The sequence below is a fragment of the Balearica regulorum genome, chromosome 6, assembly GCF_011004875.1.
Source record: "Balearica regulorum gibbericeps isolate bBalReg1 chromosome 6, bBalReg1.pri, whole genome shotgun sequence".
NCBI lineage: Eukaryota > Metazoa > Chordata > Aves > Gruiformes > Gruidae > Balearica > Balearica regulorum.
Genome location: NC_046189.1, coordinates 15,630,753 through 15,653,910, shown reverse-complemented (window position 1 = coordinate 15,653,910; position 23,158 = coordinate 15,630,753). Strand labels below are relative to the sequence as shown.

The window sequence follows — 23,158 nt, the reverse complement described above, 5'->3', positions numbered from 1 at the left end:
TAGGAGCTTTAAATTTTCCTATTTATAGCTCCTTATTGCTTGAGCTGTGCCATTTTTTCCTTCAAATGAGTATTCAGAAGGCGTTATTGGATAAGTAGCACTAAAGTTCCAGTTAGCATCAGGGTGCCTCAGTCTGCATTCTTTGTCCTTTTTCTGCTAGAGAGTACTTGGACCAGAATTATGCATTGTCAGGACAATCAAAGAGCTAATGCAGCAAGCATTCATTGCAACCCCTGAGGAAGATGGCAAACTGGACAGAGAATAATACAGGAGAAAAAGGGATTTCTTAGCCAAGAAATCCAGTGTGCCATGTTAAGAGTAGTATAGGCACTTAAGCACCTGTTCCTTCCATTCAGAAATTCAAAGCATCAGTGGATACCATCTTCAGGAAAAAGTGCTCTACAAAATGGTTTCTTCATAGGTGAGAGAGAAGTTAAGTGCCACTGTATCTGTCCAACAGTCCTCCCTCATCTTCCCTCCCTGAGGCTACAATGCTGCAGAAGTCTAAAGAACCTTTTGTCTGAAAGAGAATTGCTTTCAATTTTTTGAAATGTTTCCTGACTTACAAAGTCTTCCTATCTGTTCTTCCCTCTGAAGAGTTCTTTAGTCAAGAGGATGGGGGGGGGGAAGTTTGATCCATTCAAAGTGGTATGTATTAAGGCACTGTAATTATCAGGCAGTGCTGCTGAGGAAAAGGTCTCAGCTCATGGACCCTCCACTGTAACTGGCCACTCTGGCCAGTACAGGGGGACCTGGTTTTCCAGTGTAGCTGTGTGAAGCAGAGACCATTTTGGTTAATAGATCTGTGGAACTTTAAATTCAGACAGGAGATTTTCTAGTAAATCAGATTATGTTTCCTTTTTAATACATTAGGGTCTATTTCTGATTGAAACGGATGAAACAGAGCAGTCACTCTGGATGCTCCACTGCTGAGATTCTGCAAATTTAATCTTTGGTGTTGCTAAAAGTGTGAGAAATGTAATGATACATTTAGATTAGCTGAACTTAAAACAGATCAAACGATACTGAAATGGAAGGACAAGTATTTTTAAAAAAATACTATGGGGAAAGAAGATACATGGTATCATGCCAGTAAGATGTAGGGCTTGATATCAAAAAGCTAGTACTTAGGCTTTAAAATACGATTTTGTTCTTGGTTAATGTCTTAATACATAGTTTAGAAAATACTGATATGCGGTGCAGTATTCATATAGAGTGCTGTACGTCTTACAAGGCATAATCATAGAATCATAGAATGGTTTGGGTTGGAAGGGACCTCAAAGATCATCTAGTTCCAACCCCCTGCCATGGGCAGGGACACCCTCCACTAGACCACGTTGCCCAAAGCCTCATCCAGCCTGGTCTTAAGCACTTCCAGGGATGGGGCCTCCACAACCTCTCTGGGCAACCTGTTCCAGTGCCTCACCACCCGCACAGTAAAGAATTTCTTTCTAACATCTAATCTAAATCAACCCTCCTTCAGCTTAAACCCATTACCCCTTGTCCTGTCACTACACTCCCTGATAAACAGTCCCTGACCATCTTTCCTGTAGGCCTTACCCCTTCAGGTACTGGTAAGCCGCAATTAGATCTCCCCGGAGCCGCCTTTTCTCCAGGCTGAACAACCCCAACTCTCTCAGCCTGTCCTCATAGGAGAGGTGCCCCATCCCTCCCATCAGCTTTGTGGCCCTCCTCTGGACTTGCTCCAACAGCTCGATGTCTCTCCTGTACTGGGGCCCCCAGAGCTGGATGCAGTACTCCAGGTGGGGTCTCACAAGAGCAGCGTAGAGGGGCAGGATCACCTCCCTCGACCTGCTGATTTGCTCTTGATCTTTGTTCAAAAGGTATCTCATGGCATCAGGTTAAGAGTTGACTAACAACATTGTCTAGGAAAGAACATATATTCTAGAGGCTTCTGTTTCAGCTAGTTGTAAATGTGCTAGTGCATGTAACAATTTAAATGAGCGCAAGGTATTGATAAGGCTATTCTTTGACAGCTCAAATAAATTAATCTCTGAAGTTAATCCATCTAGACAGCATGATCCATTCTGAAAGAAGGTGACTTTTTGTTAGCACTGTAAGAACTTGAATAAACAGTGTATAAGCATTTGAACATTAATTTTAAGGTGTTAATCTAAAGGCTTTGTGGTCAATGTATATTCAAATTTTCAGCTTGAAAATCTCTTGTTCATGACACATTCTGCTTTAACCACTCTTTCTATGATCTACTGATACATTATTTTGTTAATGCTGAATGCTTAACTTTTTTCTTTCTTTTTCCTTTCTCTTCATATCCTGAAGTTCCAACTAACCTTTCAATGCTTTTTTTCCTTACCTCTTTTATTTGCTCCATTTATGCATTAAGTGGTTGCTTAGATTTAAGGTAAGAAACCCCAGGGCTGGATTTCCATTCTTATTCTTCTGAGACTATTACACACGGGGAGATGATTAACAGGAATATTACTGATTGTTTAAAACGACACCTGCTCTCCCTCCTGTGTATCAGACCTTCTATTGAATGATTTCATTGCAGATAAACATTTTGTGATATAAATTGATGCATTTATGTAAGGAAGCTAACACAGTTCAGTTTAAAAGCTTTGTGGCAAAATATTGAATGCCTCAGCATATTTACCAGATCATTTACAAGGGAGGAATATTGTGCTAATTGGGTAGAGAAAAAGATACAGTGAATAGATAGCAGCTGAATATGAGCCTCCCCCTGTGTAATATTCTTTTTATCCTATATACGGTGTAAGTTATGATTTGATTGGGATTAACGTTTCAGTGAGATTGTTCAGATAATGGGCTCCAAAGGTGTGTAATAAATTCAAATCTGTATATTATTTTTTAAAGTTGCAGTATCCCTATTTTTTTTCAGAAACTGCTAGCACTATTTCACTACTGAGAGGTACTCGTGGAAATTTTCACAAGTTTGATAGTTGTGTAAACAACAAGCTAAGTGATTATGTAGTTGAATATTAAATGAATAGTGCATTAAAGAACTCAGACTGAAGTATGTCAAATTCTCAAGGATCTTAAAGAGGTTTAAATGTTAGTAGCCTTAGTGGCTGCAGAAGTAGCAATAAAAAGCAGCAAATCATTTAGACAAGTAGTTAAATGAAGTTACAGGAATCTATGTTGGAGTTCATAGCACATTAATTGATAGGCTATAGTCTTTATTGAATATTGTGATCTCCTCCTCCTCCTGAAGGGCAACCAGTTTGGGGAAAGAGGGAATGAAAGTTTTTTAGTAGCAGCCACCAGAGACCATAGAATACTGAGATGTAGTATGAGTATATTAATTAAATGAAGTTCCAAGTTGATGTGAAATATTTTTCATGACTAAGTATTTTGCATGACTGGAAAAAGCTAAAAGAAAATTCTGCACATTCCTGAAAATAATGCCCGTAAAACCAAGCATTACTGTAGATATCCCAATGATATCCTTATGGAATTAGCCAGATGGTACTTTTAGTGAGGTATTTAAGTGTATGTAGCACATCTGATCACAATGGAAAATGTTTAATAAATGAGAGATTTGTTGCATGTCATTTGAAATTTACTTTTACACACGTGTGTGTGAGGTACAGTATTTCAAGTCATATGGTGTTTAAATGCTTTTTATTTGAGAACTGCAAAATACAGTCCTTCCTGGCTCTTTATCCACACAAAATGGATACTTCTGTGCTGAATATGCCTTATTCTGGGCACAGTTCATATTGGAGGATGGTTTTCTCAGTGATCTTAAAACAATTTGCAAACTCAGTGTTCTTTCTTGCTCTCTGCAGTTGCAGTTATAAACAAGTAATGACTGCCCTAAAAAAAAAAAGAAAAAAAGAAAATTACAAATTGTTTAATTATAGATTATATGTGAACTGCCATATCTCTGCATCATCTGCAGTAGTGATAAGAGACTCTTCAGCTTTTCAGAGAAAATTATTTTTTTCTATTTATAGGTTCGGAATGAAAATAACTTTTCCTTTTGTTTTGTTGTTATAACGCCAGTTAAAATACTGCTTTATTTTTACTAAAGTAAACCTGATCAGAAATTTGATTTGGGAAATCACAATATGTCAATCAACTTCTCATTACCAGAACATAAGAGTTTAAAAATAAAGAAAAGGCAAAAAGCAGCGCAGCACCTCTCAGTGGACATAAGTTATTCTTTTAAGTCTCTCTATGGTCGCTGTGCATCAGCCTGAAAGGAGAAAACTAAAAGGTGGCTGCTAAGTCTAGATCCTTGTGAATAATAATTTTATTTCACTTAGGAGAGATTGGATATGATATGTTTAGCGTGCATTTATTTTTCATGGCTGCAAAGAAACCCTAGTCTTAGCTAGCGGTTACAATATTAAACTGATTGACTGTAGCCAGGCTAACTGTGCTTGTGTCTGGGGAGCTTAAATTTAAATTTTAAGCAGATTTTGAAGAAAATTACAAGTCAAAGGAGTAAATCAATTGAAAATGACATTGTTTAAGCCTTTTTATATTTACCAAACTTCGTTCTTCTATTACTCTACATAGGTGTATGTGGTAAAAACAAGTAAACTCACTTGCTGAAGCTTCTACTTGTGGTTGTTTGCCAAGACAGGGTTGAAATTTAGACATTTCACTTCCATATAAACTAGTTAATCAACTAACAACATATGGATTAATTAGACATGCAGAGTAAGTATTCGAGAGGCTGAGCACAGCCTGAAAAGGAATTTATTTTGAGGTAGCAGATGATGGGCCAAAAATCTGTTTATCCTCTTGTAGCATTTACAAGATGAAGCAAGGCATGGAAAGGTAGTTTTCATTCAGCCTTAGGTTGTTTTTGCTGGAGTCAGGTATAAAATTGCTCAAGAAGGTTGGGCAGCTGCTTGAAGTTTCTGAATATAATCCATGGTACATCACTGATGGGACACTTTTTCTTATTAGATTTTGGTCAAAAAAATGATTCTTTTGACATCCTGAAAGTTCTAGAAAATCTGATGTGACTATAAAGCACCACTTAAAAATTTCTGGGCTGAGTCCAACTTTGGCTTTAGAAAGTGGCTCTTCCTGATACTTGATTGTGTGGAATATCTGGTATTCAGGATTTTTGGGGGGGAAAAAACCCCAACAAACCACACTTTGTTTTGGTAATTGAACTGACAATGAAATGTTCTGCAGCAGATAAAAAAATGTGGATTGAAATCTTTGTTGCAGGTAAGTGCCTTACAAGCGTGTAAATACACAGGGCATTGGTGCAAATAGTTTTTGCATGTCTGATGACCAGCTCTTACATCTGAGCAACTGTGTGTTTTTGCACTTCTTGTTCTGTGAATTTTTTGCTCATGAAACATTTCAAGCATTGAGTTAAATGAACTGCAGGATTTCTCAGTTTTAACCAGTTTATGTCACTACAAATTTTTTGTACAGTGGAGTGCTAAAGCAGCTCAATCTGTTAAATGTTTATAAAAATTTAACTATGAAGGAAACTCAGTTATATGTAGGACCATAAGAAGGTGATTTAATCACTGGGATCTATGAAAAACTGGTTGCCAAAAATAAAAATTGGACATATAATTCTTAATTCTCTAAGTGCTCTAGTCAGTCCCATATCATGTCTTGAAGTCAGATGTTACCTTTCTAAAACTGACACTGTAGCTCAATATAGAAAATATTGGATGAAATACTATTGTACCCTTTTTAAACAGAATGGTCCGTAGGCGGTCCATTTCTTTACAGTTCATTTTATGACTGTTACAATGGAGCTGGATCTCAGACCATCCTCCAGGATATCTTTGGTACTTACCAAGGATCTGCTTGTTTTAAGTTGTTTATGCAGTTTCTTCTTCAGCAGAACTTGAAATTCCAGCTCCAGCGCTGACAGAGTTACAGCTTAGGTAGAAGACATTTTCTTCTGTAGTGCAGGTGCTTGCTAACTCATGTATAAAAAACTTCTGCAAAGTATCTAATGAAAAAACAAACAAAAAAAAGCTTATCCAAGATCTCCCTAGAATTATTTGGTGTTCCTCCATGTAATTTCAATTGGTAATATTTTCTACTTTTTTGCTTTTGTGGGAAGAGACAAAAAAAGAATTGGAAAAATCCCTGCATTCTGCATAGACCCGGTGCACTACTTGTCTGTTCACAGGGTGGTTGTCCTGCTTTTAGAACAATCAGTTGTTTGGGGGTTTTTTCTGAGCTTTGTGCCCAAATCGTTACTGCTTCTCTTACTTTTTTTTTCTTTTTTTAGCACAGTGGTTAGCTGTTTTGGTAGTTGTGAGCAAAGGCAGAGATACTCTTTTGTGTTTAAGGTTGCAGGCTCTGTTTTGCCACACAATTTCCTAAAAGAATTTGCAAGCTCTTAACTACAAACCTACCACAGATCTGGGGGGTCCTGCAGTCAAACAAACTATCGACAGATGCATTCCTCTTCCACCCTCTAATTAAACCGGTTACATCTGGATAGTTCCAGCTGTGTGGAGCTAGGGGAAATGCTGTCAGGAAAAGTGCAACTTCTGGCAAATTCCAACTTACTCCAGAAAATGTTTCTTTAAAACTTGACAGCAAATGCCAATGTAACCTTGAGTTTTAGTGATTGCTTCAGATTTTAGAAGTTTGTAAGAGAGATGTGTGCGTATGAAGGTTTGTGTATGGAAACTATATTTACAACCATATGTGCAAAATGGAAAAGGCAATAAAGTTTTGCAAGAGAGGGGCATTAGTAACTTTACTCCTCCCCACCCTCCCGAAGTCATCAAGGAAGGGGACAGGTGGAAACATTGTAATGTTTCCATCTCAACTAAGTTGCATCTTGTATAGTTGTAAATTTTCCTCCCTTCCTCCCTCTTTTTTGTTTCCTTAAGGAAGTCTGTAACCTTTTTTAGTGTCTTGCCTGATGTTATTTCCACAAATCTGTCCATTTGGATCAGAACTGTTGGAATAATTTTATATTCTTCATTTCTCTTCTGTGATTATTTGGCCATAAGTCAAAGGGGAAGTTACTCAGGGTTTTTTAACTTAGAGTAGCTGATCTTAAAGCCATCAATCCCGTCAGATTTGAAGATAGCCCTGTAAACTTTAATTACTTGCTCTTCCAATGTTTTGATTTCAATGTTGAAAAGTCATTTCAAAGAGCCTGAAACTAAGCTTACTGTCAGTGCATTTCCCCACCTTTCAGTTTAGCCTTTCTTAAGGATGGCTTCTTTGTGTCTAAAGTTCCATGGCTGAAAAAGGATCACTTTTTCTTTGGCCAGATTTTCTAAAGCTTTCTTCCCATCCTATGTCAAGGATACGTTTATTCGCAGTGTTAATGGAAGTAACTAGCAGTCACTGGAGTTCTGCATTAGTCAGGCAAGTATTACTGACTACTGTGTGATGTCACTGCGTCCTCCACCTCTACTGTCCTTTCTTTTCATGTAGCTCTAGCGCAGTGGAAGCCTAAAACTTCATTTTTGTTTGTGCAGTGGTTGCATACAAGTAATAAGATTGTTTATGGTTAAAGATACAGAATTTTACATTAACTGTAAAGTGATAGCTAGTGGTTACATCATCTGGTCAGAAACAATAGTGCAGCCAGTTGGAACATCTAAATGGTCTATTCAGGGGCACACAGATTGGTCTAAGTTTGCTGTCATCTAAAGACATCCAAAACCCCTGCTCCCCTAGGCTTAATGGGCTGTTTGAAATATAGCAAGGGACAATGCAGGGAATGCTTAATTAAGGTGAGTTTTTTGTGTGTGTTTGTGGGTTTTTTTGGACAACTCAAACAGGTAGGTGGGTGAAACAGGCATCTTTAATGAAAGAGGAAATACAGGAAGTGCTGCAACTTTAAAAAAAATAACAGATTTTGTGCTATTTCTTAATGTTCCGTGTATAGAATAAAATATACTTCATTTTACACTTTCCCTCTTCCCTTCAAGTAGTTGTAGTTCAGTGCTTACCTCATCCCTCACTTGAATTAACTTTAGATTTCTTGTTGCTTAGAGTTGGCTTAAAGGACTTTATAATGCTATGCAAATGAATTTTGTCTTAAATTGACATTACAAAGTACTCTTGCACAACTAATTTTTTAATGTGACAATAAAACCCCTTCCAATGCTTGGTTTTCTTTTCCTCCCAGCAGATTGAAAATGTGATAGCACTGGGATTATTTAAAGCCAGGGTATCAAGTTTCAGTGGATTAGAATACCAAATATATTATTCTTTACACTGTTCTCAATATTTATCAATTCACAAATCTAAGCATTGCCAGGGTTTTAAGTGAGTTTATAGTCAAATTTTAAAGGAGTAATTAGCCTTTAATGATGTTTGCAATTACTCTTAATGCCTTTTTTAGATGGGAGGTGGGGGCAGTAGGCAAGACTCGAGTTTTGGAAATAGGAAACAGTGTGAAATAGAGCATGACAGGAACAACAGAAGAAGGGATGTAAGCATACTTATTTAGGTTTGATGAATAGCTCTGTGTCTAAGCAATAGTTTGAGCATTCACAAATCAAAGCTGTTTAGCAGAGACTTGTAAGAAGACCATGTACTGATTCCAGTAAGGATGCATGCTTTAAGAGAATTATGCTTAGCTCACAGTATACAGATAAGCAAAATGCCTACGTTGGTAACAATTGTTTATGAATCCTAGATTGATCAATCAGTCAGGAATGCAGATGAGGTTTTTTAAAGAAGTTAAGAGTCAATTCTTTATATAAAAGTTACCTCATTAGTATTTTAACCTGAAAGAGGGGGAGGGGACAACTACAATTGCATCACATCACATCACTGCTAAATATTTTTCTCCCCTTTATTTATGAATTCTTAGAGATCAAATTGCTACAGATGTGGTGTGTGTGGGGAAAAAAGTCTTTGTATTTTTTCCATATAGCTTTCTCTCTCTGATTTCATATACATAAATAATATTTACAATAAATATTATCTTAAATTGTTTGATACTGTACTGTGAAAACATTAAAACATTAATGGATCGTATTTGGAGATTACTTTGACTTCTCCATATTTGTATGAATTACATAAAATTGTGGCCTATTAGATAAACTATAGTGTTTTTTAAAGAGCATTCAAAAATATTTTTTCAAATTTACCATTCAGTAGTGCAGCCTGAAAATACCTGCCTTTATCTTAAAAGGTGACTGGGAGTTTTAGCCAAGTTAGATGCAGTGTCTGTATTGTCAGTGATATAATGTTTATGTGATAGCCTAAAGGCAAATTTACTTTTTGCATATACAATTTTAAAAAACCCTATGTAATAAAGAGTCCTTTGAGCACAACTCTTGACTTCTAGCAGAGTGGAAATTGCATATAAAATGCATGGCCTCTCAATTTTTTTGTTTGTTTTAACCTTCCCCTACTTAGAGTTAATTGCTAAAGGCATCTCAGTGTCTCTCCCCGTAGAAGCCGAGCTTAGTGAAGGCCGTTTTTCTCGCCATTCTTTCGTGCAGGTCAGCACACAGAATATGAAGATGGGTGGGCTGCCTCGTACAACACCACCCACCCAGAAGCCTCCAAGTCCACCAATGTCAGGAAAAGGAACTATTGGGTAAGTGCAGTTACCGAACGTGTAAACGGCTTTGGTGAACAGAAGGGAAGATTCTTTTTCTGTTGTGTGTGCGGTTTTGGTTTTGTTTTGTGTTTGTTTTAACCATTCACGAAGGTCAAGAGGTGTCGTATCGGTATTTTTTTTATACGGATCGTGTCTTAGCACGTTTCTGCCAGAAGACAGTGGGCATCATCAGCCTTTCCCAACAGGAACCTTTTTGTCATTGCAGAACACTTACAACTACATGTGTTAGAGTAAAAAGTCATTAACTGTGTGGCTTTGACAGGTGATGCTAAACAACTAGAAAATTAGTATGTGGCATTGTTCATTAATTATGTGTGATAAAGGTACTTTCCTGTTAAGTCTGTGAACTCGACTTTGACCTTAGGAAAATGTGTTGTAGCTGGGATGAATGCTGTTTGTTGGTATGTGATTATGTATATACATACAGACTGTGGTCCTTTATTTTAAAATAAGATCTGGATTGGTTTTAAAACAAGAATGGGATGTGCAACACAGAGTTTATTAATAGGAAGATTGAAGTACATAAAGAACATCGTGAATTGTTTTTTCTCATCCTATTAAGTAGATACTGCAAACTGATAGAAAAACATTTTTTTTTAGCTCTCATTACTGATTAGTATGTAGCTATCTTTTAAAGAATGAAAAAATCTTTGGTTTTATCTGTATTATCTTCATTTGCTTCTGAAATACGCTTGTACTTGTGTAGGCGTCACTCTCCCTACCGTACGTTGGAGCCAGTACGTCCTCCGGTGGTACCAAATGACTACGTGCCTAGCCCAACCCGCAATATGGCTCCCTCACAACAGAGCCCTGTTAGAACAGCTTCTGTGAATCAGAGGAATCGCACATACAGGTATTCAGTGTAGTCCTGTACAAAATGTGGTTAGTATTGTATAAGCATATGGACAGAAAATGCTACGATAAATATCAAATCCATCTGCACCTCTACAGCGGAGCTTGCTCATTCATGATATGGACTGGGAACGTCATTTGACATGACGAGAATGCACTCTAATAAAACCAGAATAGTGAATCGTTAAGATTGTTCATTTAATACCTTAGTCACCTTAATTTAAGTGCTAACTCTTAGTTACAGTACTTAATGAATTACTAAAATTGTGAAGTCTTTCAAGGAGGTAGATCATGCTGTTATTTTATGAAATATTTGCAAAACCAGGAAAAGACTTTGTAGACAACTTGCCTTATACATGTTGAGGGACTGCATAGTATGCTTATAGTTCACATTTTTGTTTGAACTGTCTTTGATGTTTATAGGTTGAGTAGCTGAAAAAGAGCATTGTACTTTGAGGATGCTGGTAACTTCAAACACAGAGTAAAGCTGAACTGTATCACCAAAGGTTCTGCAGAAGGCTAGCTTTTTCTCTAGGATAGTAAGAGTTTCATGATGTGACAGATGTAAATACTTCCTTTGACATCTTTACTTTTTAAACATTGTAAGTACTTGAGGATGGCTAAACAGATGGACTTAAAATATAAGAAAATCTGACTTTACTATATTACAGTCTCCAGATTTCAGTAGTCTCATGAAAGCATATAAATCAGAGTCTAAACAATATACATGTTTTATAAGTTATACGAAAAAGGTCTGTATTTGCTCAGTAGGGGTGTAACAATATTGAAATGACATGCTTTGGAACAAGGTTCTGAAAATGTTTCATTTTTGGGGAAGTTCACTAAGAGTAACTGAAAAACCTGTTATGTTGCAGTCAAAGTGAAGAGTTTTAGGAAGACAAAGCTTCATGTAGATTTATATCATCCTTGTTTCTCTTTTCTTGTTCCCTGTTACTTCTCTGAATTAGTAGGGTGCTCTATGAGGGATGTTATGTTTCAGCATGCACAGCAGCATATTCGTACCTTGGGTTATTCTGGTTTCTTACAGCAGCAGTGGGAGTAGTGGAGGAAGCCATCCAAGTAGTCGGAGCAGCAGTCGAGAGAACAGTGGAAGTGGAAGTGTGGGTGTTCCTATTGCTGTTCCCACACCATCTCCTCCCAGTGTCTATCCAGGTAAATGGAAACGTGCTGTTCCTCCTTCTGACTCGGCATTAACCTTTACCATTTGCAAGTCTTCTAAGCCCCAACAGAAGTTTTGAATTTCATTACCTAGAAATGTAAAAGCCTTGAAAATTGCTTGCTATTGATAGTATGAGTTTGAATCAAGTAGTATCTTTTCTGGTAGTGTCTGATGTGCTCTAATGCTTGTTTTATATATCAATTTGTTTATCAGAGTTTTTTGCCTGGCTGCCTGCATGTGACTAGGTAGGACACAACACCTTTTTCAGTGGGCTGGGGGAAACTTCTCCCTTGTCCTTTTAAGCAAATTAGTGTTTTTTCATTGGCTGTTCATGCAGATACATTGAAGTGTGGTTTTAGAAAATTAGAGGAAATGAGAGGCAGGCACAGAGTAATATTTAGTGCATTAATGCAAGCCTAACGGAGTTGTCACAGACAGACACTTGTTCAATGTAATTGTCCCAGTCTTTCCAGAAATAGGAAGTGATATTAGTAGTCCTTTTTTCTTTGCTCAGCCCTTTCAGTGAAGAAGAGTCCACAGTGTTGGCTTGCAGTGTGATCTGAAATACATGATGCTTCTGAACCAAAGAACTGGAAATTTTTGGCTTCCCTCTTCTCTCTATTTTGTAATTCATAAAAAAGCTAAAGGCAGCCGTGTTACAGATTGAAACATAAATAACAAAGTGTAAAGACATCTTTCAAAAGTAATGGCTTTCAGAGAAAAGTTCTGGGTTGTTCCCTTCAGACCTGGAAAGAAGTGGATTTGCTTGACCCTCATTTACTGTCTACATAGGAATGAACCTTTCTTTAACAGCTCCATTTTTCTCTCATCTCCTCGTGCATTCTAAAATACTATGCATCTAATAAATAGCTAACTCTGAATAGTCAAAGGCTTTCTCTAATCCTTGCTAACATATCTCCTTATTAACTCCACCTCTTCCTCCTCTCTTCACTTAGCCCCTGCTGGCTCAGCTGGCACCTCTCCCCTTCCTGCTACCTCTGCTCCTGCCCCCACTCCTCCTGCTCCTGCCCTTTCCTCCGCTGCCCCAGATGCTGCTGCTGCTGCTGCAGGAGCTCAGCCCCTTGCTGATGGCTTCACCTCTCCAACTCCCCCTGCTGTTTCTTCCACACCCTCTACAGGTGAGTGTCTGCTCCAGCTGGTGGGCAGATGAACCCAGATGTGATCACGATCCAAGGCTTTTCAAAGTTACCTCAGAGGCAGTGATTTTTTTTTTTTTAAATATAACTAGAAAATATTTACTAATACCCAACTGTAAGGTAATGGTTATAGTAGACAATTCAAGGTGTGCTAGTTTAATAAACAGCAATCATGTAATTTTATAATTTTATTATTTTTACATTTATATCATTATTTATTACGTTATCATTTTATTGCCATTTTGGGTACTGAGAATCTCATAGAATAATTATGTTTGGGCGCACCAGCAATGTTAGTTCTGGGTCTGATTATTCTCTTTCATTAATGGAATAAAAAAAAAGTGCATCTAGCAAAGTATAATTTATATGACTTGTCTCTTCAATGCTTTCAAATGACAAGTCTCCTCTTAATGAACTGATAAAAAGGGCAATATTTTGTGTTCAATGTCAGGTAAAATACAAGGTTTTTTTAATGCAGAATAGTACTAAAGCATTTTGTTTTAATAGATGGTAATTATGGTGTATATTGCAACTTGCTTTTTTTAATGCTTATGAAATTACCCTACATTTTTCATTTTCTCATATGCTGAAGTTGCAGCATATAGTACTTACTAACCATAACACTGTTCTTATCAGCTTTTAGTGAAGAGTTACACCTGTATTGTAAAGATCTCGTTTAGACAACCAAATTCATGTATAGCTACCTACATGCTTTGTTACTTCACATTATAGGCTGATCACAATGGTATGAATGGTTTGTGTGTTCATAGTGTTCATTTATGTGTCTTTCTTAGTACGAATTTTACCAGGTGCTGGAAGCATTCTTGAAATTGTATTTAATTTAAGGTGCAGTGGCTCATATAAAACTAGAAAATACTTACGGTAGTATCCATGACTATGACTAGAAGCTTCCAAACTGTGAAGAATTTTGGTATCAGAAGATGATCCTGATGTCTAAATATCTTTCCTGTTTAGAAGATGAGCTGTGTAATACGGGTCCTCAATCAGTTTGCCATTTTTGATGTGCTGTCAGTATCTCAGTTATTAAGCCATATTGCTTCTGTATTTTTGACAAGTCAAAATCAAGCAGCGATTAATATTTTAATGGCTATAAATTCACATTCACAATTCCATAAGAGAAATTTCAGGTTACTTACTGGTTTTAAGATCTTTTGTTTCCCTGTGCTATTAGTGAGGTTGCTTGCATGGCTTCTCTGAAATAAAGTATTTGAAGAGACTGGATACTTTACCATTTATGAGGTTGCAGGTTTTGGTCCTTAAGGATCTCTTACCCCTGTTTCTTCTCTCCCCTCTTCTCTCCAATCACTGCCAATTTCTACCAGTGCATTAAGTAACAGGGAGACAGGCACATTGGAAAGACGTGTTAGGAAAAATGTGAAGAAGCCTCTATGGATGGATGCTTCTTAACTGTTGTTCTTCCTCACCTGTAAAAAGTGCATTTTTTGAGACGTACATATCTGTACAAAGCAGGAGGAATGTGAATCTCTACTTCATGCATTTGCTCTTAGAAGCAAGTAACAGAGCAAGCAACTTGCATTTTTTTTACTGACCTAGTGTGAAGTTTCGCAAAGCAGTCAAAACACAGTGGACAACAATGCAGGCTTTTAAAAAATTGCATGTTCATTTGTTCTGTTTTGCTTTTTGCTTCCCTACATGCATGTCTCCTCAACTGCTGTGACCATCCCTTATTCCCTTGTTTTCTTGCAAACTCTGAAATTTACTTCTAGCACAAATGAAGGAGGCAGAATAGTTAGGGAGGGTAATAACCCATATGGGTATAATAAATCCAGTTTACTGTTACATACAGTATATAAGCTAGAGAATTTTCTGTGAACACAGAAGATAGCTTAATGGTGTTGCTTCGTTTATTGCTTGCTTAGATTCAGGATCGATTACTTTGATACAGGAAGTGATTAAAATGGAGAGCAAGTTTTTATGGAGTCATTTCAGTTGACAGCTGCCTGAAAGAGGGTCTTTGAGTATGATTTCATTTATTCCATCCTTCAAGCAGTTTCAAAGATTCTCTTCTCCCCAAATAATTCTCTGCATATTTCTTGAACAGCACTAAGATAGTTAGTATTGTGTTTTTCAGTTGTAGAAGGTAACAGCTTTGAATCTTGGAAATGGCATACGGTTAGTTAGTATGTTGCTTAATGGCTGGACTCTGAGGTGCTACTTTTTTGACGCTTTATAGATAGCTAAATTTGCAAGAAGTTATAATAATACCTGATATAAAAAGGATAACTGGGAATTATTTTCTTTCATTTTGAAACTTTGTAGCTTAGACACCTTTGTATTTTCATACTGGCTTTTGTGAGCAGTGCCGAGTACAGGCAGTTGGGAGAGTTGTTTTTGGTTTTGCTCTTGAGACATGCAGTGTCCTGCCAGTCTGGCAGCTGAACTGGCTGACTGCTTCTAGGTTGCACACTTTGGTTTTTAAAAAAAAACCAAAATCTTTTCCAAGCCTTTGAATCTTTGAATGCAGATATAAAAAAGGCAGTCATCATTCTTCTCTTTGCTAAGACATTTCTCTCTCTCACCTAGGTCACCCAGTTCAGTTCTACAGCATGAACAGGCCTGCATCTCGACACACCCCCCCAACAATAGGGGGATCTTTGCCATATCGGCGTCCTCCTTCGATCACGTCACAGACAAGCCTTCAGAACCAGATGAACGGAGGACCCTTTTATAACCAGAACCCAGGTAAGAAAGTTTTTCTGCTCTGTTGAATTCACCACAGTGGTGAATGGAGTGGCCTTCAGATCTCTCAAATCTTATGTTCTGTCTCCGTTGCAGATCTTGCAGTTAGTCTCAGTATGTTGCTGGTAGCCATGTCAAAGTTGTAGTCCAAGTACAGAGCATTCAGCTTCCATTATGGCAAGCAGCTTAAAACAATGCTGGCTTTGTTGCCAGATAAATTACTTTTGATCTCACATCCTTGTTAGACATGCTTTAGTCCTTTGCTACACCATGTGCATGTATCTGCTTTGGTGTAGGATGGGTATTTGATTTTGCACCAGAACACTGATTCTTCATTAATCAGTCTTTATCTTGTATTCTTCTTCCTTCTGATTAATGGACAGTTCAAGAAATTGGACTTGTTATAGAAGGGGTAAGCATTAGACATCTTGGAGACATCAGTGGTGTTTGGTATGGGATGCAAGGGAGCTGTGTCATCTGCCAAGTCCACAGGTGATGTTATTTTAATGGGCGACCTGTCTTAAAAGGCAGGATGAGATATTAACAAGGAGTGGCGTGTCCTGTGTGTCAGGCAGAACGCAGTAGTTTTTTATCTAAGGAGTCCTTTTCCCTGTGCTTCTGATGCAATGTGAGGGTTTTGATACCAGAGAAGGGGAGGCCACCTTTTTTGACAAGGCTACAGAAAGATGCAGGGGGACATACTAAAGATTCCTTCTTAGGAAGTGCCCTGTTAGCAGCAAGATGGAATGTTGACTTGCAAGCACTACAGTGCGTTTGTGTTTTGTGGTGGTGGTGGGTTTTGGTGCTTTTTTTTAAATTGAGCTCTGAACTTGGAATTAGGTCAAATGCTGCAATCTACATTTAAGGTATATGATCAGGTTCAAATATAACTGCTTGTGAGCTATTCTGCAAAGAGATGTGTCTGCTTAACTTGAGAAGGAAATGGATGGCCCTTCTCAAGGGAGGTAGAAGAGGTTATCTGACTAAATTGCAGCCCAGTTGCCTGAAATATGTGGTATTTGTTAAGCACATTGTGTGCATATCGAAGGCTGAAAGGCAATAGGCAAGAAGGATAGGGTAATGGCAACAAAAGAAACCTTTCAGGATTACCTTGCCAGTAAAGAGGATTTTCAGTGTATCCAGAGAGTTTCTGACAAGTGCTGTGCATTTCTGCTTTAGCAAAGGAATAGTGCTCTGCAAGCTACCATTGCGTTGTTGATAGGTAATCACAGAAGATGCCAAATAGACTTTACATAAGTTACATAACCACAGTCTGCATACCCAGAAATAAGATAATTATTATGGTGATTAGTCACTTGAGCTGTAAATCACAAAATACTTCAATTATACTGGCATACTTGATACAATATAAATAAGCAGTTGTAGTAAGAGACTTTTCAAAATACCTAGCAGAATACAGAATTTCTTAGCTTTGCAGTTATACTGAACCAAGTTTTTCTGGCCTGCACCTTGAAAGGAGAGGATGCTCAAGCATGCATAATTGATGAAGACTTTAAGAACAGAGGGACTGCTGTGTCTGTAAGGAGCAGGGTTAGTAAGTGACAGGACGGGGGCTACAATTGCTTCTCAGCATTCCGGAATAGAGGGAGAAAATGCAAACTTAAGAGATGAAAAAGAGACCTTACAACAGGCAGAGGGGTGTGCCAGCTATGGCTTATTCTTCTTTGCAGGCTGTTTGGCAATAAAGCAGTACTGTTTTTTCCACTTCTATTTTTTTAGTATGTTGGCATAGTCATTTTTGTTTATTCACTTCACAGGAGGATGAAAGATACTTATTTGCCTTGCCCTGTTCTTTTGAATGCCACTTCTAAGATAACATAATTTCTCTACTTCATGGTGAGACCTTTTTAACAACTGGAAAGAAAATATTAAGAATTGTAGACCCTGAATGATCTCAGCATGTGTCTGTCCCAAAGCCGCTCTTGCCAGCCATGCCACCTAACAAGTATTTTAACTTTGCAACCTCAGATACCAGTATCTAAGCAATATAGAGCTCAGCACAGGCTAAAAGCCCTGTGGGAGAAACTGGGCAAGTATTGAGATGGTGATCTGCACTACACACTAGTTGTATAGCTGAATTCTTACCAGCTGAAGCAGTCTGGTGGAAGGTGCTTTCAAGCATTTCTGAATTAATTTACAGCAACTGTGTAGACAAACTCTTAATCTACCGATGGTCTATATGGAGGGAACATTTAAGATGGTGTTTATTTATCTTTTGAGACAGCAGAGGTACAGTAAAATTCTTCTGATGCACTTTATAAACAGTCATTATTAATAAAATATTTATTGTATTGGCTCCTAAAAGTCAAAACTAGCTTAGAGTCATTATATATCTTATAGAGACAATATAATATGTAAGTCCCTGCACTGTGCGTAGACTGAAGCACAAACCAAATGGTTAAGATAAGCAAGGAATGATGTCAGCTAGTGTTAGCATCGCCGTTTTGATAAACTACACAACCCAAACGAAACTAAGGGATTTTCTTGTATTTGCTTGGAGTGCTTGTCTGGAGTGATTTATTCTTCTACAGGGAAAGCCTCATTAATTTCTTTCAAAGGAATATATATAGCACACAAAGTACACTGAAGGGGCCTAGGAAACTGAAGCTAGTCTCATATAATAGATTTGAATTGTATGAATCCATATGACGCTGAGTAGAGGAAACATTTTGAAACAGAACATTTTTGTAGCATATATAATTAAAAAGGCAGGGACTTCATAGTTGCACAAGAATGCTGAATTCATGAATGTTATTGCATTTCAGTAGGACTTCAAATTCAAGTTCTCTTTTCCTGCTTTGAAAAAATGCAAGACCAAATCTTTTTCCAGCTACTGTGGTTACACTTGAAGGAATAAATACTCTTAGAGGTCATGTCATTCAAGTCAAAGAAGCTGTAATTAGAAATGTATTTTGTTTTTTCTCAAGAAATATCAATTAAATGGTGAGATAATTGAGCTTGCTTCATATGGAGGTACAAGGATATTTTTGCAACAAACAGGATGGTTGCTTTGTTGTGTTTTTTTTTGTTTGTTTAGGGTGTGTGGTTGTGAAAGGAATGTGAATGTGATTGACAGAAGAAATTCTGAAATAAGCAAACTGAAGAAATTTTGAGACATGAATTTTAAATGCTGTGGAGTTCTTTTCATTTGCTATGATGATGTAAATTAATTCTGAAAAATGCTACATCATACCTGGCAGTTTTCTTACCAGCTCTGGAATTAGTCTAAAATTTATTTAGTTCTGTTCTGCAAGCTAAATAAATGTACTGGTACAATGAAGTGTAGACCTTTTTCCTCTCATTCTTTTGGACATGACTAAATGTTTTTGTATGTCACTACTAACAAGAAAATTATTTAGTTGTGCTTTTCCTGAAATGTGTGTTCTGAAAAATAATCTTGTAACTTGCTTAAAGAGTATTACTGCATTACTCTTGCAAAGTGATACTAAAACTAGATAAAACTAGTTACCTATTTTTTTTAGCTTAACTAGGTAATGGAAACTTTCATTCCTGGTTTAAACCACAGTTCAGTGTTACAACATTTGCAGCTGGCTGACACTGTCTTCTTTAAATGTGAACTCACATGTGTTGTACAAAGACAGCTGTTCTGGTACCAGTAAAAGGACTGTTCAGAGTTCAGCGCAGTGTGCTGCAAAATCAGGTGGGAAGGAAGTGAGCCAGCACATCTGGAATAGGCCCTGTTGTTCAGCAGCAGTACCGTGCGCTTTGTTCTACCAATAAGATCAGAAGTCCCATGTCTTCTGAGTGCACTGAGTTCTCAAAGGTGTTATGTCTTGCCTGAAATAACTGCCTTATTTGCTGGGGTTTTTTGGCCTACATTTTGGAGAAAACTAGTTATATCCATTTTCATAACTAAGTATTCATGTATGGTGTTACAGAAGTCACGTCTATAAATAGCAATTTGATCTGAATGGTGGAGATTTATAGGGAGAGAATCCTCTTGATATATTTGTTACTTAGGTCTGTTCATAAAGTGCTATATTGCTGCAGTAATAAACTTCAACTTAAGGGAATCTCATAGTCAGATCAGGAAAATACTTGAGCATGGATTCTCCATCTTATGAAAAAGTGCTGGGCTGGAAATTTTAAAAATAGAGAAATCTCCTTGAAGTAAGGATTAGGAATATGCTTAAACCACCTGAGCCACTTTTCTTTGAATGTCAGCCTTTTTATCTCAGCTTCTTGGCAGACTGCTACACTGTCCGAGTGGTGATGATGTCTACTTTCCTGTTTGCTGCTTTGTTGTGTCCCTAACTGAATGCCTCTCTCTTTTTTTTAATTTCTGTGGCAGCATCCCTTGCTCCTCCTCCCCCCTCCATCCTACAGGTAACTCCACAGTTACCGCTAATGGGATTTGTGGCCAGAGTTCAAGAAAACAGTAAGTTTGCTGCTTCCTTGTGCTATGATTTATTACTGGATGTGGCTTTTGTTTTGAGTGGATGAAAGGTTTGTCTGTCTATAGCCAGATTTCTGCCTTCTCTACTGCCTCTGCAAGTTTGTCTGAAATTGAGAAGGGATGGAAAAGGAAATAATTTTACTGGAGGAACCTGATCCTTCATTCTCTGAAGGATCTTTATTGTCTCTAGTGTATTTTTACAAGTTCTAACTATTGGTCCCAGTGCAACTAATTGGGATAGGGGGTAGCACTTCAACCTGCTACCATGGTTTTAGAGACATTTTCATGGTTATACTATTGCTTATTTTCAGTTTCAGATACTCCTCCCCCCCCACCGCCTGTGGATGAGCCAGTGTTTGATGAATCTCCACCTCCACCCCCACCTCCAGAGGATTATGAGGAGGAGGAAGCAGCAGTGGTGGAGTACAGTGATCCATATGCTGAGGAGGACCCTCCTTGGGCACCAAGGACCTACTTAGAAAAGGGTAGGTTTAGAGCTAGTAGAGGTAGCAGGGTCATGCCTGTAACAACCTTTTGGATAAGCTCCTGCCATCCTGCTTTGGACATAGTCTGCCTCGACTCCTTTGTAGTCAGTATGTGGTCTTGTGGTAGACATGCTCCTCCAATGGCAACTTAAAGAACAAAAGTGAAGCTACTCTTCTGAGTCTGACTGTTTCACCCCTTTCTCCACAAAGGGAAGATAATGACTAGCTGGCTAATTACGTATTTTTTTAAATCCTTTGTAATCTACTTAAGACTCACCTTTCAGTAGGCTGCTTAATTCTAATAATCAGACTCATATGAGGTCAAAAACGAATGGATCAGTGCTGCAATTGCACTTGAACTTTGAACATACGGGTGCATCTGAGAAGTGCTGCAATGTGTGTTTGGGGCTCTGGAAGTTGCAATGCTGCATCAGTATGGGACTGTACTAAGCTAAAAAGTGCTGGGTCTGTGTAGGACTGACTAACTGAGGCATTGCTGCATCGCTGCATCTAGATGTCTTCCAGCTCTGAAGCAGGTGTGTAGAAACATGCTGCAGTAAAACTACAGGTAAAGTGAATTGAGTAGGTAAATGGCACTTGAATATGAAAAAAATCTGTTGTCTGGTGTTCTCCTGTGAAACAGTCATGTACCTCTTAGTAAAGGGTGATGTAAAATCTAATGTTGCAAAGCAACCAGGCATCTCAGCTGAGTGACTGTTAGACACAAACCCAGTGCATGACTTGAGGGGAGGAAAAAAACAAAGATGGAAGAGGCACTTTCTGCCAACTCCAGCCCAAAGAAAATATTACTATTCCTGAGGGAGATGGAGGAATATGTGGGAATTGTTTTGTTATTCCCCCACCCTCTGTCTAGCTGGTGTAAGTGTTTAGTGCAAGGAGTACCCAGGCTTTGCTGACAAGCCAAGACCATTTGTCAAAGTGGCTGTCTTGCAGGGTGTTTACCTGACTCGCTTTATCTGTTGACCTCTCCACACCCCTGGCTGACAGCAAGTGTCACTGTTACTCTATTGATGCACACAGGCTCTTTGAGTAAAAGTTGCCTCAGCTTATTCTTGTCAGGGAAGCTTATTTCCATGAGGGAGAATAGGGGGAAAAAGGGGTCTCATATACAAAGCACTACTCTTGCTGTGCAGTTTGGAGGGTGTTCCTGAGTATTGATATTAGCTACCTGGCCTCACAAAATCAGGTTTTGGAGTGGGGTGGGGTTCCTGAAGTTGCATTTCTTTCTTTGGGGGGAGGATGGCAAGTTTCTTCAAGTTGGGACCAGTACAGGTCTTTTCAGCACATACTGGATGTGCTACATTGCTTAATGAACACCTCCTTATCAGGCAGTTCTGAGAATGCGCAGGATCTGCTCAGTTTCATTGTTGTTGATGTATTTTGTGCTGGATTGCAGCATGTTACTTTTTGATAGGAGAGTGCATCTTCAGATTTTTCTCTGTATTTTTCCAGGCATAAGACACTCTTTAGCCTAATTCTATATTTGTATCGCTAACTTTCTTATGTTTCAGTTATTCCTGCCACCTGGCCCTCAGTGTGCATGTGTAATGCAAGGGGGGTGTGTGGGTGTAGATGTGTGTTTGGGGGGGGGGGGGGTGTGTGCGTACGTGTACACATACGTACCTGGCCAGGGAAAAGAATTTTCTCTTTGAAGAAATAATATTTGAATTATAGCATATTGTTCTGATCTCCTTTTCTGAGGCACTTGTAGTTTGATATTTACAGGGAAAATCCCATGGGATAGCAAAACTGTACTGCAAGTCTTTAAAGATAAGCTGGAGGAAGTCAGGTTTTTAGTCAGAACGTTTTTCGTGCAGAAAAGCAAAAGTATAGGAAACCAAGCATTCTCTCATATTGATGTAGAATACCATGCAAAAACACAATTTTGATCTGTGTTTTGAAAACTAGATGACTAAAACATCTAAAAGGTTGGTCTGTTCTTAGAAACACTCATAAAAATAATAAAAAATTAAAGTGCTTACAATGTATTAAGAACTGTTAAATAGTAGTTTTAGGATACCAGAAAAAATGAGATATTGACATAGGTGTGGCTTATGTTGTAGTAATATGAATAGCTTATATTCAGCCCATGTCTTGCAATTTGACTGCATTGCTGGAGTTGAGAGGTGCTTGGCTGTGATTTATTTATTTATTTTTTGGCTAGCAAACAAGCTTTAAAGTTAATGAAAAGCCCCATGCTAAAAGAGGGCTTTTGTATTGAAAGAATGTGTATGCTTATCCTGCTGTAAACTGATAATGCTTTGTCTTCTGCAAAATAATTATTCCTATGGCAACTCCTTAAGTTCCTATAAGTAGTATTCTGTGCCACATGATTCCAAGCAGTGAGAACTGGTGGAAGGAAATGACTGTTCAAACACTATTACCCTCAATAAGTAGAGTAGCAGCTCCTAGGATTTGTGCTTGTTCTTTTGGTATGACTGTTCACTTAGGTTCATATGAAAGCATTTCTAACAGGATTAGTGTAGATAACCTTTGCAAAAGTGAGAATGTAGAAGCTGGGACACCAAGGAGGTGTCAAATACAGAGGGTTGCTATATATTGAGGTGGGATTCAGTATGATCCTATTCTGTAAAGGGGTAATGCAGTATGGGGCATATATTTAACATCAAGCCATGCTGTAACCTGCAGCTGAGGAAGGAGGTGAATAGCAGATCCATTTTGAACAGATGGAGAAACTCTTAGATAGGAAACAGTTACTAGGGATGTTGAACTTGAGGACGCTACCAGATGGCTGTAATA

At 38.2% G+C, this 23,158-nt stretch overlaps 1 protein-coding gene across 10 annotated transcripts in view; it reads left to right on the top strand.

The window, feature by feature from the left end:
* ABI2 (abl interactor 2) overlaps positions 1–23,158 on the top strand; it is a 73,410-nt gene that overhangs the window by 40,442 nt on the left and 9,810 nt on the right. For 2 of the 10 annotated variants that reach the window (XM_075756460.1, XM_075756457.1), the window contains 6 exons: positions 9,423–9,520; positions 10,251–10,397; positions 11,445–11,569; positions 15,299–15,457; positions 19,788–19,874; positions 20,204–20,377. In XM_075756460.1, the coding sequence (XP_075612575.1) occupies positions 9,423–9,520; positions 10,251–10,397; positions 11,445–11,569; positions 15,299–15,457; positions 19,788–19,874; positions 20,204–20,377 (790 nt within the window). Of the gene's footprint in view, positions 1–2,365; positions 2,384–9,422; positions 9,521–10,250; positions 10,398–11,444; positions 11,570–12,532; positions 12,716–15,298; positions 15,458–19,787; positions 19,875–20,203; positions 20,378–23,158 lie in introns of all 10 variants that reach the window. The other 8 variants (XM_075756461.1, XM_075756459.1, XM_075756463.1 and 5 more) reach the window with 7 other exon arrangements.